At 40.4% G+C, this 16,014-nt stretch overlaps 1 protein-coding gene across 2 annotated transcripts in view; it reads left to right on the top strand.

Moving 5' to 3' along the window:
• Nucleotides 1-16,014, top strand: part of RyR (Ryanodine receptor) — a 313,565-nt gene that overhangs the window by 250,656 nt on the left and 46,895 nt on the right. For both annotated transcript variants that reach the window (XM_075673606.1, XM_075673605.1), the window contains exons 92-106: nt 2,481-2,580; nt 4,542-4,621; nt 5,488-5,564; nt 6,659-6,813; nt 8,919-9,007; nt 9,461-9,517; nt 9,594-9,665; nt 10,761-10,865; nt 11,610-11,691; nt 12,519-12,589; nt 13,133-13,198; nt 13,288-13,367; nt 14,501-14,604; nt 15,256-15,313; nt 15,791-15,867. In XM_075673606.1, coding sequence (XP_075529721.1) covers nt 2,481-2,580; nt 4,542-4,621; nt 5,488-5,564; nt 6,659-6,813; nt 8,919-9,007; nt 9,461-9,517; nt 9,594-9,665; nt 10,761-10,865; nt 11,610-11,691; nt 12,519-12,589; nt 13,133-13,198; nt 13,288-13,367; nt 14,501-14,604; nt 15,256-15,313; nt 15,791-15,867 — 1,273 coding nt within the window. The remainder of the gene's footprint in view (nt 1-2,480; nt 2,581-4,541; nt 4,622-5,487; nt 5,565-6,658; nt 6,814-8,918; nt 9,008-9,460; nt 9,518-9,593; nt 9,666-10,760; nt 10,866-11,609; nt 11,692-12,518; nt 12,590-13,132; nt 13,199-13,287; nt 13,368-14,500; nt 14,605-15,255; nt 15,314-15,790; nt 15,868-16,014) is intronic.

Genomic DNA, 16,014 nt, shown 5'->3' with positions numbered 1-16,014 from the left:
CTGGATGCATGTCAGGGTCTTCTAGTAAGTTTCTAACAATTTCTTTGTGTTGTGTTTGTTGTGTCTGGTGCTGCATGTTTGTCATGTATTGTATGGTAACTATTTTGTGTTGTTTCAAGTTCTGTTCCAGAAAAAAAAAGCGGCTTTTAGTGCTCTTGAAGATGCAATATTTGAAACTTAACGTGAATTTAAATGTATAATTGCTTACAAGGGATTTGTTGGCTGGAGTTCTAAAATACTGAGCAACGCTAGCTTTTGTAGAAGTGTTATGACCATAAGAAACTCCTAATATACGTCCCTTGTTAAATGTTCAGTATAGTATTTCACTGCAATAGAAGCTATGATTCACTCTTAGTCAGGCACTGTATAATCATGTTTTCTGAATTTCCAGACTTGTATAATAGTTGACAGTTCATGCTGTAGTTAACACTTGAGTACAATTCACCTTTATTTGTGTTAGGAATAAAAAAAGATAGTTCTATAAGATCAATATATATATATCTTTGTGTGGCTCGTGCTGTGAAAGATTGTCATTTGTGTTACATTCCATAAAGCCTGTTTTTAACACATCATGTGCCCACAAGAGTGGAGAAAAAAATTAAACACATTTGGACAGTCACTTTTAGGAAATCTAGGCGTTACGTACTCCTACGTGTCTACTTGGATGCTTCACGCTAACCGAGCACGCTTTGCGCTTGTTTTGACTAACCTGCCATCTAACACTTCTCTCTTGCATGCCGCCAATGCTGGCCCAATAGCAAAAATTTCGACGACTCAAGGTAAGCAAGCAGTTATTAGGAAAGATTCTTCTAAGAGCTTCAACATGGCTTTTATAGGTTTTACAAGAGTAAAAGATAGGGGCTGTAGGGGGGAACAGCAAAGCACGTTACTCGATGAAGTTTGTACATATATTTGTAAATTAAAAGTGAGCACAAGAATAAGAAAGACAGTGAAGGAACACCTGTTCTGTATCTTCCTTGTCCGTGCTAATCTTGTGTTTGTTTTTAACTTCAAAGCAGAAACAGCCTAACATATATGCTGCCTGCTATCTGCGCCCATGACACACAGGTACCTGAAAAAGTCTTCGGAATGTAGAAGCCTCAAGAAATACCACCAGTCTTGCACAATGTACATACAGTACATTCGCTACGATAGCTGCAGCCTTAATGGCTGGAATGTTTGCCTTTTTGCTCTTACCTAATTTTATTTACCAGTCTTCAATGTACGTGGGGTGAGTTTGACCAGTGTGAGTAGCTAGAAAAGAATGGTAGATGACAGTTGTTGGCAGCACGGGAAGTGTGCCAACGAAATTCGTTTTTTTGTCATTTTATGTGCTTTGCATTTAGTGCACAAGGTGGTTGCGGTAAGGAGGAAAGAGGGAGCACAACTCTGGCAATGAATTATTTTTCCAGATTTATATGTTTTGCATTTGACACTTAGATGAACCTGATGCTTCAATGCTGAAGCAGCAAGTCTAGCATTGAACTTTGCTTCGTTATACCGCAGCCTGCATGTTGTGGCAAAACAATACAGATGTGCTATGCCGCTTTATGCAACATATTTTGAACAGCTGGCATAGCTTTACAATAATATTTCTCTGGTGTCAAGTGGGCTGAAATCAAATCATGAAGTGGGGTGGGATTATTCTTATTTTTGGCTTGTGGGCTATTGGTTATGTTCACAAACACATCACTTATTTATGGGGATTTCTGCATAACAGCTAGCACAATTAAGAAGCAAATAAAGACAGTGAATGCAATTTACTCTTTTTTCTTGCGAGATGTACGCTGCCTCTCTAATTCCTGTCATGCAAGCCTACACCCCGAGAGTATTTAAGTTTTTTCTTGGTTTTTGTGTTCAAACAGCTCTTATGGTTAAATGTGCGTGTGCTAATGCTAATGCTAATGTGTGCTAATGCCTACTACTACTACTACTACTACTACTAATAATAATAATAATAATAATAATTGCAACCACCATTGCCGCACACAAAAAAAGAATGCACTTAAGGTTTTTTTTGTTGCATCTGGTCACAGAAGCTTCTGGAACAAAGATATAAAAAGTATTAGCGAATCTTCTCACACTTTAGCTCTTTTGCCTCGTATCAGAACTATCTGTGTGGTGCTTTCAAGTGGAAGTGACGACTGCGCCTTACATTTCCGTGTTTCAAAATCCCAAGCTTTGTTTTTCCATTGCTCCTGCGCATTGCATTGGCTTTGTGTGCCTCGCAGTACTGCAAGCTTTGAAATCGTAAGAGTTTTCCTGGACACGGCATGTCCATAGAGGCACAGTCAGAAGGTGAACTGCCGTATCTCTTTGCTTCATGCTGTAAATCATTGTGAAGGATAAAGCTGCAGCTTGGGAAGCCGATAAACGATGGCCGCAATCAGTGTAACGGCTTTCAATATGGAAGCTACACAAGTTGGTTAGCAGTGGCCACAGATCAGTAACCTAGGCTCTCTCTCCTTGTGATGCAACAGGAGCAAGAGTTGGAGAAGCAACGATTGCTGTTCCAGCAGGCACGTCTTGCCAGCCGAGGTGTTGCAGAAATGGCGCTTCTCTACATTTCTGCCAGCAAGGGTGAGTGTGTGAATGGGATCGGCGCTGTAATTGGGAAGACAGAAGCCTATGTGCATAAAACCCAGATGTAGTAGACACGTGTCTGTGATTGCCTTTGCCCGGTACAAAAGAAAGAAACTTCACAGAGAGACCTGGGAAATGCTTTTAGGTTGTCAGGAATGTGAGCTGTTGATGGCCAGGCTTTATCAGTGCTTTAGCCAAGCTTCTTCTAAGCACTGCAAATGCCTAATGCATAAATTGGAACTCCTAGGTGTTCTTGTCGACTGTTACTGCAAAAAAAGAAAAGAACATACAACTTTGCAGAGCTCTTTGTCTATAAATGGACAAGTGCAGATTTCATTTCTTGATAGCTTTGAAGGCATTTTCTGAAGGCTCGTCTCTCGGGTATCTGCCAACCATATCGTAATAATATTGTGAGCCCACGATAGCAAGATTTGTGGCATATGTAGGTTGGTATCGTCAGCTCAATAAGTGGGAAAGAAAAGAAGGATGCTACACGAGTGATCATCCTGTTAGATAGCGTTGTTTTCATCTTGGTGCCATGTTTGTAGAACTAGTTTTCACTAAGAAATCTCAAACTAACCCACCTAGCTCATCGTTTATGAGAGGTTTAGGCTTGGTGGGATTTTATGCTTGGAGTGTAGCAATCAAATCTGACTACAGGGAGTGTGGCTGAGCCAGTGGAACTAGAGTGACATCTTAAACCAAGCTCATAAATTTGGCTTGACAAATTTCACATGAATTGAACATAGGCACCCTAAGGAGGACCGCTGGTAATGCAGAATCGTTAACGGAAACATGCAATGACATGACTGTAGCACCTTGCACATTAGGTAGCAAAAATCGCTTGCGTTAGTGGTGATGCAACATGCACAAGCCTTAATACATTGGCTATCACTTTGGTCCCCATGCGGCAATTTCAGTACAGTAAAATTAAATCAGAGACAGGCTGATTAGAGTGAAAAAGTCTGTATGCATAATTTCAAGAATAATGTGTGTGCTAATTGCTAGGTTGCATCAAAGAGGTAAACATTCGTGGATTTTCGTTAAGCCTGTCAGGAAGGTACATTCTCTTCTTAATGGCAAGTTGTGTAGATGATGCATATCATTTTAAATGTTTCGAGAAAGAAACAACCTTGATGTTATATTACCGCACCTATAGCTGTAGTTCAAGGTCTTGTAGGTTGTGAGCGATTAAAGAAGATGACATGTAGACAAGTTAAACAGTAACAAGAACACAAAAGTGTATTATTTCCTTAGTTACAAGAGCACTCAGACATAATACACCAGTGTCTTTCCAATATGCTTTGTACTTAGCATCTGCCTCATTTGCCATCTGCAAGATGTCTTCGTTCTTTCCACTCTCTGTGAAGTGCCTGTCAGCGGATCAAAAACAGTTCTCTGTGTGTTCTACGAAGTCACTCGGTCCAGACAAACTACGGTAGTCCAGACAAACTGCGGTAGTCCAGGCAAACTGTGGTAGTCCAGGCAAACTGTGATACACCAGACAGGCTGTGGCTGCATACACGTATATAAACCTGGCCTCATCATTGCTGTAACATGACAGTTGGGTGCGGAACTCGCTCTGTGCTGGCTTGAGACTACATAATTCTTCCGAGTGTTCCTTTCCTTATTTGTAGTCTTCTTTCTCTCTGCTTACTCTTATAATCAAAATTAACTATTCATTGTTAATTAATTATTAATTAAAATTAATTATTAACAAAATTATCAAAACAGAAAGAAAAGGCACAAGAACCATGACTGGCATTTGTCCACAGATTTCTTAAAAGTGCTGCCACATGAATGATCACACGGGTTGCTCAAGCAAGTGTACATCAACTTTGCAATTGAAGATGTTGTTTGAGATCACTCGAAAATATAGTGGTTACTCCTAAACAGAAAACTTGTTTTCTAATATATCTCACCTTCAGCTGTCTAACAAAGACACAATATTTCCTCAGGTTGCCATGGTCCAATGGTGATTGAAACCCTGAAGCTTGGCATTTCTCTTCTGAAAGGAGGCAATCAGGAAGTCCAAATGGTAATGCACATGAAGCTGTCAACTGAGAGCTTAATACATGTTATGATCATTGTGCCCTTGCATATTATTACCATAATTCAGTGCTGTGTCTGTTACATACATGTACCCTGTTTACAGTCAGATTAATTATGCCATCAGAGGCATATAGTATTGTGGCAAGGTCCGTATATCAGTGTATCATTAATAAGAATGATGATGCATTGTACTGTACCAAGCAGCACCAGGATTCCTTCAAAAAGCATCTTTTCTGGATGGCATTTGTTAAGTTTAATTGAAAAAGATTGAAAACAATGTCAGCATAGAAATAGCCAGGTGCTTATGGCAGTAGTTCTTTCCTGCAAAATGGAGATAGGTAATTATGCTGCTTAAATCTGCCACTTGATGATGCAACCAGCTGGCTTTAATCTTGGAAGGCTGTACTACCATGGCTGTTGTCTGTAGGCGGTAGATAAAGCTGTATCTCAGTATAATGAATGTGGATATAACCAATTGTCAGCTATGGAAAAGTACATCTCAAATCTTTATTGCCAGTGCATGTAAAGAATATATACTTATAGCAAATATTGTATATACCAAAGATATCTTTGTGTTAGCTGCGACTTTGTTATAATGAGGGTTAAATGTATTTTAATAGATTTGAAGTTGTGATTATTTTTATTTGGACAGAAGACCTTCATTGTTTTGTAAATTTGCCAATACACACTTTCAATACAGCAAGGCGATTTTATGTAAAGGAACACATAGCTAGATTACTAGCATAAATATACAACTTGGTTGATGTTTGCCACAGTTCCTATTACCGTATAGTTGTCTTGCGCGTGAGAATGACACAAAAAAAATTTACTTTTTTTTGTGCCTTCTCGCAGCGGATGCTGCAACACCTCAAGGAAAAAAAAGACGTTGGGTTCTTCACTTCCATCGCTGGGTTGATGAACTTGTGCAGGTGAGGCAACTAGTGCCGGACTGCTATGCTTCTCAAGTGAAGAAAGATGTCTCGGAAGTGTTTACGACTGGCCATACCACTGAAAAAAACGTTGCTCAGCTATTTCAGTCCCTAGGTGTATAGTAAACGGTAAAATTTATTTTCAAAGCTTCTCTTTTTAAACTTGTGGCACCTTGACTCTTTATATCGTGTCGAAATACTAAAGACATTGCAAATGTATAGATAATTAACAGCGTTTCGTTTTCTGTAATTTATTTCAGCTGTGCTACTGAATGCAGAGCAGTATGCATTTTTGTAATGCCAAGCTTGACCAGAAAGCCTATCAAACAGGGGAAATACCAGGCATGAGGAAAACTTTGCAAGCAAAGTTATGTATACATTTAGGAGGCAAACTGCCTAGTTGCCCGACCCACAAGAGGCCAACCTTTTTTGTGAAGTGGCACTTCTTGTTTGCGATTAGAAAGCTTAACAGAGAGGATGGATTGAAAGTGTAAACAATAGCTGAACACCTGTTTTACGAGTTTAATTCGTTCGCGCAAGTTTTGCCCTTCCGAATCCTCTCCTATGGTTGCAATACGGGACATCAAGTGTAGCAACAACCATAATGTGGCTTTGTTCGTCTCTTTGAGGTCTCAAGAAGTTAGTCCCAGTGTTATACGTGTTTATAGTCACTTTCTCTTTGTACACTGGACAATAGACCATTGTCAGTTGCAACCATTTTCGCATATCGCCGACAGAAGACATCGCAGCTGAAGGCGACGCAGGGACTACTTCGGTTTATGAAGGATACGGGCTTGGACAAGCGGCTGTGACAGTGATGTCGCGTACCGCGCAAGAGTGACGGACTGTAACTGACGATGTGTTTGCTGTGTTATGTGCTCTCTCTCTCTCTCCTCCTCCCATCTTTCATCCCCCCCATCCCGCTCCCATGTGTAGGGTAGCAAACCGGTTACGCTACACTGGTTAACCTCCCTGCCTTCCTTCTCCACTTTTTCCTTCCTTCCTTCTCTTTGTACAAGTGAAGTACATGGCCTCTGGATCGTGCGAATGTCTTAGCCACTCACCCTTTTCTCTTTTGCCACGACACGTTGTAGCGTGCTGGACTTGGACGCCTTCGAGCGCACTCAAAAGGCAGAGGGCCTGGGTGTTGGGGCAGAGGGGACGGCAGGCGAGAAGAACATGCACGACGCTGACTTCACGTGTGCCTTGTTCCGCTTCCTGCAGCTCCTCTGTGAGGGCCATAACTTAGGTGAGGGGGAGCTGCTGCGTTCTTTAAGTATTCTTTGATTGAGCGAGATTTTTTTGTTTTGCAGTGTGTATAGACCCTGTGATGGATTTGGTGACTCGCTCTCAAAGGGTGGCATAACATGCTAGCCCCCAAGCGTGGTGATGTCCTCTGCCTTAAGAATCTTTGCAGTAATAATAATAATAAGAAGAAGAAGAAGAAGAACAAACAATAAGGGGAGAGAGTATATAGACCATGTAACGAAGTGAACACTACAATCCACTCACTATGTACCTAAATTATGTGTTATGTGACATATATAATGTCTCATATAACACTTAACTTCTTAGTGTTTTAATGCAGTACTGGGGAATAAGGCGCTGGTGTGCTCTTTCTCAGAAGTATGCAAGCTACATTGCGTGTGACCGCCAGGCTTACTACAGACTATATAAGAAAGTCCTGTGGTGTATCATAAGTTACAATGCCCTGGAGAATGAAAGAGCTCTCAGGAGTGGCACAAGGCCTGGACCACATAGCTGAACAACGTACATAGTGGAGGATTGGAGGGGCCTGTGTGCATTGTTGTCCAAAAATTACGCCTTTTAGTCGAGCACTTATACAAGTGTCACTACTGCCAGATCTGGCTTTCTTGGCATATGAAAAATATATACACAGGGAGCTGAGGTACACAAGTCGCAGCTTTGTAGCCTGGCAGCTTTGCAGTATGAGCTAATGGATTCTGATGAAGCACCAAGCTCTTCTGTATTTATTTTAGAACAACAGAACTATGGCTTGATGCGGTCACTCGGAAGCAATACAGCAAGGTATGCCTCATATGCATATGTACCTTGTGAACTATTCAAGAGCTCTTGGTTGTAGCACTTACTGTGGCAAATGATTTGTAGCTAAAGCAATGCTTGCTGCTGCAGTGTTGAATGTCTCATAAGCAGTGCACAACAAGTAGCTTTTGAATTCTCATATTAGCTCACGCTTCTGTCTCAGGATGCTTGCATGTGACTTCCAAAACATGAATACACTAGTCATATGCACTGCTGCAGATGTACATATGTCAGTTCACACACAGTTTATGGTTATACTTCAGCATACAACATCGAATATTTGGCTGCCAAATACAATTGAACCACTGAATGTTTAGAATGTGATTTCTTAAATAGCTTTGTTGCCTGCGTATTGGTAGCATTAACTTCTTTTTGCATGCAAACAAGATGCAGTTTTTGTATCACATGTTGGGTGTTAGTGGTGCATAAAACTTCAACGAAAATATGGAATTACATTGATTGTTATTCAGGTGTATATCAGCAACATGTCAGGTGTCAAATCGTGCCGTTATTAAACAGATTCATACAAACTAAAAGTGATCGATGCCCCAGATGACACTACACGAGGACTGCTTTAAGCTGAGGGCGTGTTATTCATGCCAAGGAGAGTGAATGATTGATTGTAGAGTGGCTCTGCCCTGACAAACTGCTAAAGTTATGTAACTTCAAATTTTGTGATGAAGGAAGCACGACTACTGCATGTTGCTGTGTCATCTGGTTTTCTGTGTTGCAAAGCATAAAACCAGCATAAAGAAAAAAGATGAGAATGATACAAGCAAAGGTGCCATGGTGACTTGGTGGCTGTGGCGTTCTGCCGCTGAATATAAGGTTTTATGTTCGATTCATAGGTGACAGCTGCGCTTTCATGAAGGTGAAGTGCAGAATTCCTTATTTATTAATCAGTGTATGTCAGAATACCCATGACAACCAAAACTGATCCAGAGCCCTCCATTACAATGTCATTCATAGTGCATGTGCCAACGAATTAATTAATTAATTAACAAATGAATAAAGAAATGAATAAAGAAATGAATGAATGAATGAACAAATAAATCAGTAAAGTTCTCACTACTTACCCCCCCCCCCCGTCTTTCTTTATCTCATTCATACGTTCTGTGTACCGATTATACACATTGTGACTGGACCATGATGGTAATGAGCTCCCTCTGCAGCATTATTTCTGGGCCAAATAGCTTTTACTTGTTATCATGCATCACAGTTACAAAGTTCAGGACTGTGTTGTGTGTCAAACTTTAAAATTAATTTTCCGGGTGCCTTCTTTCATTGCAGAATTCCAGAACTACTTGAGAACGCAAGCTGGCAACACAACAACGGTGAACGTCGTTATCAGCACTGTGGATTACCTGCTCAGGCTGCAGGTATGCCATTAATTTACAAAGTATGCAAGAAATGTTTTCGATGTCATGTCACGACATTGTTTAGGAATTCAAGTTTGCTTTAAATGTCACCACCAAAACATGTTTGTTAGTTGCAGTGCCATTTCATTGGTGCAAAAACGAAATTGAGTTAATTGTGGACGAGAAGTTCTATGGCTGCTTATGCAGCTTCTTCATGAAGAACAGTGTGAACTACAGTTATTTGATTGTAATATGCCGTACAGAATGGCCTCCGGTAAAAAAAAAAGGAAAGTAGTGTTTGGATCTAGTGTTTTCAAAACATTACTTCATGCATGCATACATGTATACATTTGGGGGAGACTTCTGGATGGAGAGGGGTGGGGATGTTGCTGGCTTCATGCTGTTGTATCCCTTCTGAAAGCACTGCGTGAACAGCAGACGAAAAAATTAATTCTTCATTCTCTGCTTTGCTAGGAATCGATAATGGATTTCTACTGGCATTATTCAAGCAAAGAAGTCATCGATCAGCCGGTGAGTGCACATCGCACAGCGTCGACTGATGCTTATAGTGGTCACCAATTGATTCGCTCACGCAATTTTGTCGCAGGGCAAGGACAATTTCTGCCGTGCTATCACGGTGGCCAAGCAGGTGTTCAACACCCTCACTGAGTTCATACAGGTGAGCAGCAAGCTGTTTCCACTGGAGCACAGTCGCACGGTTGCGAACACGTCACCGCTATTTTCGAAGTCTTACGGCACTGGACTGCACAGGAAGGGAGGTGGAGTCTTAGGTGTACAGCTTCGTCTGCCACTGTCAGCGCCAACACTGTCTGCTATCTGTCATGCCTTAAAGCCTTTTGTCTTTATTTAGTGCGGGCAGCTTGCTTTCTTAACTGAAGCTAATTAGATGCAGTACACCATCCTCAGCATCTGCCACGATGCAGAAGGTACACATTCACCAGCGACAAGGGGCACATGAAAGCTATCGCGTTTTTCTTATTTGGCAGAGATTTAATAATGTTTTTTTTTTTCAAAGAGACTGACAGGATAAGAAAATAAATGCTGAATAAATTCAATGTAATCCCAATCGTGCTGTAGCATCCTGCAAGTAGTGTTTGTATGAGGCTGTGTCAGTCAGCCGTACATAGTTTCGTTGTGAAGTCCCGGCCATCTAAGCGTGTGGTTTAAGATGTGTCTTGCGTTAGGACAAGTGATGCATGGTATACCTCCATAATTTCTAGTGTCTAACCCTTAAGGCAGTTATTATAACCCTTGAAGTAAGTTTGTACAGAAACTGAAGCTGACATTACCACACACGAGAAAGCGACGAAAACGTTGTTGGCATTGCCGACAGTGCTTTGAGCACTGTTTGTCATGGATTTTTTTCCACAATGCTGGCCAAGTGCAAGGATTAGCCTGCTGCAATGGAATTGAGGTACTCCAACTCTGTTGTACACTATAATGAACTTGCTCACAACTGTAGGTGGCTCTGGCATTCTGTTTCATACGTCGTCATTGTTTAGTACAAGGTGGGTAAATATATGTTGTGGCAACGGGAGATAAGGGCTCAGAAGGTTTCGCATGTAGATTGGTAGTCCTTTGATATGTTATATTTTCCCCACCACGTGATCACATATGAGATGGCATGAGATGGAATCAGATGGTGCAAGACTGAGGTAATTGCAGATCACTGGTAGATGCCTCCATCCTCCAGTAGACATTAAAGAGGGCGCTGGTGATGATTACATTTTGCTCAACCACTTTTGCCATGCAGGGTCCATGTTCATTGAACCAGCAGGCGTTGGCACACAGTCGTCTCTGGGACGCAGTGGGCGGCTTTCTTTTTCTTTTTGCCCACATGCAAGACAAGCTGTCCAAGGTAACACGTGCATATATATGCTCGGAAGATGGTGCTGCTTGTTAAAGCTTGGTTCAGCTGTCCTGTACATGCTAGCACAATCTACTTTATTTATAGACATTATTCAAGGAATCACAGCTGCATAGCTTGTGTTCAAAACCATGTTGACATGAAAGGTTCTGCTGAGTGTTGCAGGAACAGTATAAACAATGTCCCATGAAAGGTACACAGCAATATGGTTTTGAAGAATGTTAGTAAGTGAACTGCGTGCATCAAGGGGAGAGATATGTGTGAATACTTATCTGTATTTATTTACTTAGCCGAGGTAAATTACAGGCCCAGCAGTTAGAATTTAGTAGGAGGTGCTTCACAATACTGTTTTTCGTTAGATGCAAGAAATTAATGCTATAACATAAGCATAACCCATTGTAGAATTTTCGTTACAGAATTATTCAACGAAAAACTACATAAACCTGCAGGATGAAAAAAAATGAAATGCATACTATGCCTGTACAAATAGTACTAAATGAAAAAAAAAATTTTGCAAAAGACAGTTGAAAGCCAGACAATCCAAGCATGAAGACAGTGTAGTACAGAACAAGTATGCTTTGAATCGTTCTTTACTACAGCTGGGTCTACAGTGCAGATCAAATGCACCAAGATATTTTTTTTGCCGAAGGCTTTCGGTTATAGTAGCGTGGATTTCTGTGGTTACATACATTGCATGCACTAAATGCAGTACTTTTTCACTTTTTTTCCATCTAGAACTCAAGTCAGCTAGATCTCCTCAATGAGCTGTTGCAGCTGCAGCAAGAGATGGTCATCATGATGCTGAGTATGCTTGAAGGTGGGTTGAACGTGCGGTAAAAAAAAAAAAAAAACTGAGCGGAATTGCTTTATTTGGCTTCATTTTATTTTCTTCATGAATGTGTACTATGGTAGAAAACTGCCAGAATTGTTATTGTGCTTTCCAGTTATGGTAGCGGCTCAGTTCCCTGTTTAAAATACCTACATCATTATTTCAGGTGAAAAATATTGCTGCGTTTATCGAAACCCTAATTATGCACCAGAATAGAGATTTCCCTTTGGATGGTCATAAAATATATCTTTTGAAATTTTTTTTCTTCCTGCATTTTCACTGTAGTTTTCTTGTGAACGCACAATATTTCCATATGTGTTTCAAGAATTCATGCTTCTGCACGCAAATTCCTTTCTGTTCATTCAGTGTTGTATAGTGCAGCACTGGTTATCATAACCATCTGAACCAATTGTTAACATATGCATAACAGATTGAATAACACTCTTAACGGCTCCTTAAAAGTAATATTTATAAATTTAACATTTGTTTGGTATAGTTGTGGCCTTATCTTTTCGTTATGAATTCAAAGGCAACTCGGTGTGTAGCGTTCAAGCTTAGTTCTCAGCGCACCTAATTGCTCTCATTATCATGCATTTAACACCTGTGGTAATGAAATAAAAATGAAGTATCATAATATGAAAATTCCTGAAGTGTTAGGCCTCACATGAAAAGCCATGTCACTCTGTTTGGTCTAAATTTTTTTAGGTGACGTCAGGCATATGTGTTGTTAATGCTCTAGTTCCTTTGAAGTTGTTTGCCCTTGTGATAGAGTCATAGGTGAATGTGACAATCAAGGACTTCTGCTGTATATACAGGCAATGTGATGAATGGAACCATTGGAAAGCAAATGGTGGACACGTTGGTGGAATCTGCCTCAAATGTTGAGGTGAGTTCTTCACAGAAAATGTTCAGCATGCAAACCAAAACAACATGCTAGAATCCAAAAAAGTAATTGAAATGAATTGTGAGCCAGCACAAGTCTAATATTATCCTGACAGCATAGTAAAAAAAGAAGTATGTCACTGGCAGCGGCAACTGTCACTCAAACACATAACAATGAGCAGGTGTAGCCAATATCCTGGCATGAAATGAACTGTGCTTTCCGATTTGTTTACCTGTTAATTCACCATGCATACAAAATTGGGCCAGTTGACTTGAAATGAACACTCCAAAAACAGTGCACATGTCAGAACAACCGTGCTAGTATTGTCCTTCTTTTATCATAGTGCTACCTTGTGAACTGTTTCAGAATGTTATCCTTCCTCTGCTTCGCTTTATCCATAATTTTGACTAGGAAACTTTTTTTTTTATTCTTTTCCCCGCCGAGCTTGGATAACTAGCATGCTTATTGGTGTGTTCATTAATTACTTACTATGCACCTTTAAGGAAAGCACAATTCACATCTAGATATTATCATGCCTTGTTGCAGCTCATTTTGAGGTTCTTCGACATGTTCCTCAAGCTCAAGGAGCTCACATCATCAAGTTCATTCCAGGTATGATGTGCACGTACCCAACAGGATTTGTCATCAGGAGGCTGGTGGTGTTATGTTGTGACCTGTGCTTCTGTGATTACCGCTTGCAGGAGATTGACTCCAAGAACACAGGCTGGATAACACCCAAGGACTTCCAGAAGGCCATGGAGCAGCAGAAAATTTACAACCCGTATGTTTCTTATACGACAATATTCTACCTTCTTAGATTAGTATCCAACTAGCCAACCTTTCTGAGTTTTCTGGCATGAATCTTTCATGCCTTGAAGCATCATGAATGGTTCCTTTTTTGAGCTTGGAAATACATGCCCCCCTGATTACCTTAGACGGTGTTTTAGAAATCTTTGAAGCCCATTTGCTCATGGCAGCGTGCTGTTTTGGTCTATTCAAGTGTCTGAAGGATTATGGCAATATGACAATGGAAAGGTCAATGTGCTTCATTTTATTTTCCCAATGTTTTCGGATGGGACAGACAGTTTGAAAAAAATGAGTGCTGCCTTTGTTATTTCTGCAGTTTGTTGTGTTGGCAATGCATATTCAGTTAATTAGTTAAATTAAGTAATTCAGTAATTCTATGGGCATAAGTAAATTTGGGACGTGAGAGAGAAAAGTTTAACGGTAAGAAGGGCAGAGAGGTTGGCCTAAGGTACGCTCCCCTAGCCAGCTATACTCTGCGTTAGGAGAAACGAAAGCGGGAAAGAAAGATGTACGAGATAGGTGATGATGACAAAACAGGAAGGAGGCAAAACACACATCGGGCAAGCCTACTCACAGGCTAAAGTCCTGGCCCATACTTTTTTTAAAACGTCGTCTAAAGCCCGGATGGGGATAGCCTGAAAACAAGATCTCGTAGCCCTGCCAAGGGCATAATACAGTAAAGCCTCATTAAAACAAAGTTGGAAGAGAAGCAAAATTACTTTCTTATATGCATTACTTTGGTATATCCATTATTGCATGTACTGTAATGTCAATCTCTAGGGAGGATTCAAGGGGAATTTAACCTACTTTGTTATATCTATTATTTTGTTATGTCCAGTTATGTAATAACGAGGTTTCATTGTATATCATCCTCTAAGAAGGGTTGGCTGTGGAGATGGGAAAGAATAGTAATCAACCTCTGTCGATCTTGCATGCATTGAGCATAGTCATATAGTATGTGGTCTATAGATTTAGACACATGGGCAAGCAAGGTTTCCTGTATTGTACATTATGCCTTAAGCTTAGTGGGTGAAATATTTAGGTGTTAAATGTATGTGTAAGACTGTGTTGAAGGCTTACTCACAGTAATGGCTGTATCTCCTCTAGGGATGAAATCGCATTTCTTATGAGCTGCTGTGAACCAAACATGGATGACCTGATTGATTATCGTGAATTCACAGAGAGGTTCCATAACCCAGCCAAAGATATCGGTAAGATTTTTTGTTTTGGTGAGAATGTCCTGCAGTAGTGGAGATTATCTGTTGCAAAACATATTATTGCTCAACAGTGCATGCATGGCAGGATAATTGTCACGCAGTCCTTTCTGCCTTTAGCCTTGCATTCCTGTGACCTGTAATGTGTTGGAAACAATAAAATTTTAAAAATTAAATGAGAAGTAATTGTAGAAATGGGAATACTCCTGGCTAATTAGTTTGTCTGTGCTTATGGTGGTGCTTTACACTGTGTTTGAGCTCATGGTAATAATGTGAGTGTTATGTTTAACTGTTTTAATATTGTAGGTTCCATTTGGATTCAACCTTTATGTTACCATGTAGAAATTGTGAACATATATTATGAAGTATATGTGGAGGAAAAGAATGTTAAATAAATGTCTTACATGATGCGTCGGCTCACTATTGGATTTTAGAAGGGGTACATGCATGCTCAGAGATGATTTACTAGGTGCTGAGATTATTATCATGTTACTCATTCAAAGCTCAATACACCATTACCTGTAAACTCATATTGCAGAAATAGAACAATCGAGAATGATCTTAATGTTTCCTAGTTTTACAAAAACAATTTTTGTTCTTTTTTCCCCCTCAAATGTGGGAAAATCGTGACGACAAACTCTGTTTCAGGATTCAACTTGGCTGTGTTGTTAACAAATCTTTCGGAGCATATGCCAAATGATCCACGGTAAGGAGCACAGTCACATTCCTTTCTTGTAGCAAGCCGTCATTCTTTATCATATATATATATATATATATATATATATATATATATATGTGTGTGTGTGTGTGTGTGTGTGTGTGTGTGTGTGTGTGTGTGTGTGTGTGTGTGTGTGTGTGTGTGTGTGTGTGTGTGTGTGTGTGTGTGTATAGATATATAAAAGAATGTGAATATGACGCTGAGAAAAAATGCCTAGTTTCAACCACTACACTAGTGGAACAAATACGGTACTGACTGCAAGCATGGTATGTAGACAGGACATCGTCGGTGCCTTCTCTCTCTTTGTACATATCTCATTTGTACATAGCCTTTGTTCTGCCGGCATTACACTTGTGACTATGCGCCACCTTGTTCAGGTCTCTGTTCTACATAACTGTCTTGGCCATAATAAAAGTTGTCAAACAGTTTTGAGTGTCCTAATGCAAAGTCATGTTGTCCTCCCAGGTTGCAGCGTTTCCTGGAAACTGCTAGCAGTGTGCTCAACTATTTCGAGCAGTTCCTTGGTCGCATCGAAATTATGGGTGAGCAGGAAAATGGTGCTCGAAATTTCTCTTCATCTCTTTTTGACATATGTGGCAAGGAGCTTCGTGTGTAGCGCTACGTGTCAATGCTCTCTTTATGAACAAGAAAGCATGGTTCGGCTCATTTACTGAGATTTGTGTCCGACG

This window comes from Dermacentor variabilis, chromosome 11 (genome assembly GCF_050947875.1).
Source record: "Dermacentor variabilis isolate Ectoservices chromosome 11, ASM5094787v1, whole genome shotgun sequence".
Classification (NCBI taxonomy): Eukaryota; Metazoa; Arthropoda; class Arachnida; order Ixodida; family Ixodidae; genus Dermacentor; species Dermacentor variabilis.
This window is presented reverse-complemented; position numbering and strand designations above follow the sequence as displayed.